Raw genomic sequence first — 2,171 nt, 5'->3', positions numbered from 1 at the left:
TTGAGGCTGTTTTCGTTAGAGAGAAGAAGGTTAAGAGGTGACTTGATAGAGACATACAAGATGATCAGAGGATTAGATAGGGTGGACAGTGGGAGCCTTTTTCCTCGGATGGTGATGGCTAGCACGAGGGGACATAGCTTTAAATTGAGGGGTGATAGATATAGGACAGATGTCCGAGGTAGGTTCTTTACTCAGAGAGTATTAAGGGCGTGGAATGCCCTGCCTGCAAAAATAGTAGACTCGCCCACTTTAAGGGCATTTAAATGGTCATTGGATAAACATATGGATGATAATGGAATAGTTTAGGTTAGATGGGCTGGGCTTCAGATTGGTTTCACAGGTCAGCGCACCATCGAGGGCCGAAGGGCCTGTACTGCGCTGTAATGTTCTATGTTCTTTTCACGTACTTAGAGAAGCTTTCACAATCAGTTTGTATGTCCTCTGCAAGTTTACTTTCTTACACTCTTTTTTCACCTTATTTTTGATCCCAGGGTTGCAGAGAAGGAACCTGTGAATAAAATGTCTGTACACAACCTGGCGACAGTGTTTGGTCCCACCCTGCTCAGACCATCAGAGACAGAACACAAAGTACACACCAACACTGTGTCCGATATCTGGTCTCACGAAGTCATGGCACAGGTACAATACACTCGGTCAGCCCCTGCACAGTGTCAGGGCTCGGACATCTATGGACAGGGACATGTGGGAGAGTAGCAGTGCCCAGGCTCAGCTGGTCTTACTGGAAGGGGGTGGTCTGACCTGCTCTCATTGGAGTTGGGGCTACAACTCAGCCTCGCGCATTGCTTGTGTTCTTCCTTCTCCTGGCAGACCAACAGCTTCCCCAAGCCTCATTCACCCCTCAGTCATTCGAATGAGTCATCAGAGCTGGAATGGAACACCGGCCTTGAACAAAGGAAACTGCAGGGAGTGAGAGGAAATTGGTCAGTAACCTGCAGCTAGACCCATGCCAATAGAGTGCCATCTTTTATTCTCTGCTCCTGTAGGGACAGACAGTCATGACCAGAGCAGCATTCCTTGCCTATCCCCAAACTACCCTTGGAAAGGCAGTGAGGCAGGGATCTGCTGCATTGAGGGGGTCCCTTGGGAGAGAGGGGGCTGCAAAGCTGGCCATGGAAACATGGACTAAGGGCTGGATGAGAAATGTTGGTGGCGGGTTAAAGCTTATGGCTGAAGGGAGTACAAGAGGGACTGTGGGATGGGGGCCACAGGTTCTGGCTATGGGCACTAACACTATTTGTATCCTCACAGGTGCAAGTTCTGTTGTATTACCTGCAACATCCCCCTATCTCCATTACCGAACTGAAGCGAAATATCCTGTACTATTCCACTGATGTGTAGAGAACCTGTGTTGGGACCCTCAGAATCCTTCAAAGCAAGAGACTGTTGACCAAAATAAATTCAAAATGAAGAAAACATCACAGAGCGACTCCCATTTGGAGTTTGACCTTTATACAGTTATATGCCTGGTGCAAGATGGGGAACCCACCCTGTATTGTCCTGTCCTGTTTATTATGTGTATAAGCACTGTTGGCTGCCCATCCTTTGCATTCTGTCCCTCGCATGGTGCATTTGTCTTGTTTATTCCTGGAGCTGTCAGAAATTCACAGAAGGCTCTAATCTCCTGCTCCTGGATCTGCTGTAATTGCACGGATATTGAGACTCTGATGGGGCAGCAAACAGTTCATAACCAAGCAGGGAACATCAGCAGGAGTCAGGTGGATCTTTACTGGAGCCTGATTTTGGAGTGTGCCTCAACATTGGCATTGACTGTGATTAGCATTTCATACACTCCTCTGGTTATTAGTAACCTTTTTGCTTGATATAAATTGTTTTACACCTGTAGATTATTTTGACCCTCTGTGGGTGACACGGTCATGATTAAATAAAATTAACGTAATATTTGCATAAAAGATGCCACCTGCAGTTTGATATAACATTGTCTTCCTGTGCAATCTCACTCAGACAGACCAAGTGATTAGTTTGTGTCTGTTTTCACATTGGAACATTTAACCAGATCTACTCCCCCTCCCTTTGATGGGGCACCAACCTGACCCACCTTGCCGGGGGGTGGGGAATCTCTCCCCCTGATCCCCCCCGGGTGAATCTCTCTCTCTCTCCCCCCCCCCCCCCCCCCCCCCCCCCCCCTCCCA

At 48.0% G+C, this 2,171-nt stretch overlaps 1 protein-coding gene across 1 annotated transcript in view; it reads left to right on the top strand.

The window, feature by feature from the left end:
• The window catches only part of LOC125481688 (active breakpoint cluster region-related protein-like), a 5,798-nt gene extending 3,867 nt beyond the window's left edge, over positions 1–1,931 (top strand). Inside the window, exons 2-3 of the mRNA XM_048593556.1 lie at positions 492–639; positions 1,270–1,931. Coding sequence (XP_048449513.1) covers positions 492–639; positions 1,270–1,359 — 238 coding nt within the window. The 3' untranslated portion in view covers positions 1,360–1,931. The remainder of the gene's footprint in view (positions 1–491; positions 640–1,269) is intronic.
• The last annotated feature ends 240 nt before the right edge of the window (positions 1,932–2,171 follow it).

Source organism: Rhincodon typus, unplaced genomic scaffold (genome assembly GCF_021869965.1).
Source record: "Rhincodon typus isolate 14 unplaced genomic scaffold, sRhiTyp1.1 hic_rhity00003103, whole genome shotgun sequence".
Lineage (NCBI taxonomy): Eukaryota > Metazoa > Chordata > Chondrichthyes > Orectolobiformes > Rhincodontidae > Rhincodon > Rhincodon typus.
Note: the sequence above shows the minus strand (reverse complement) of the source record. Positions and strands in the feature narration are given on the sequence as shown.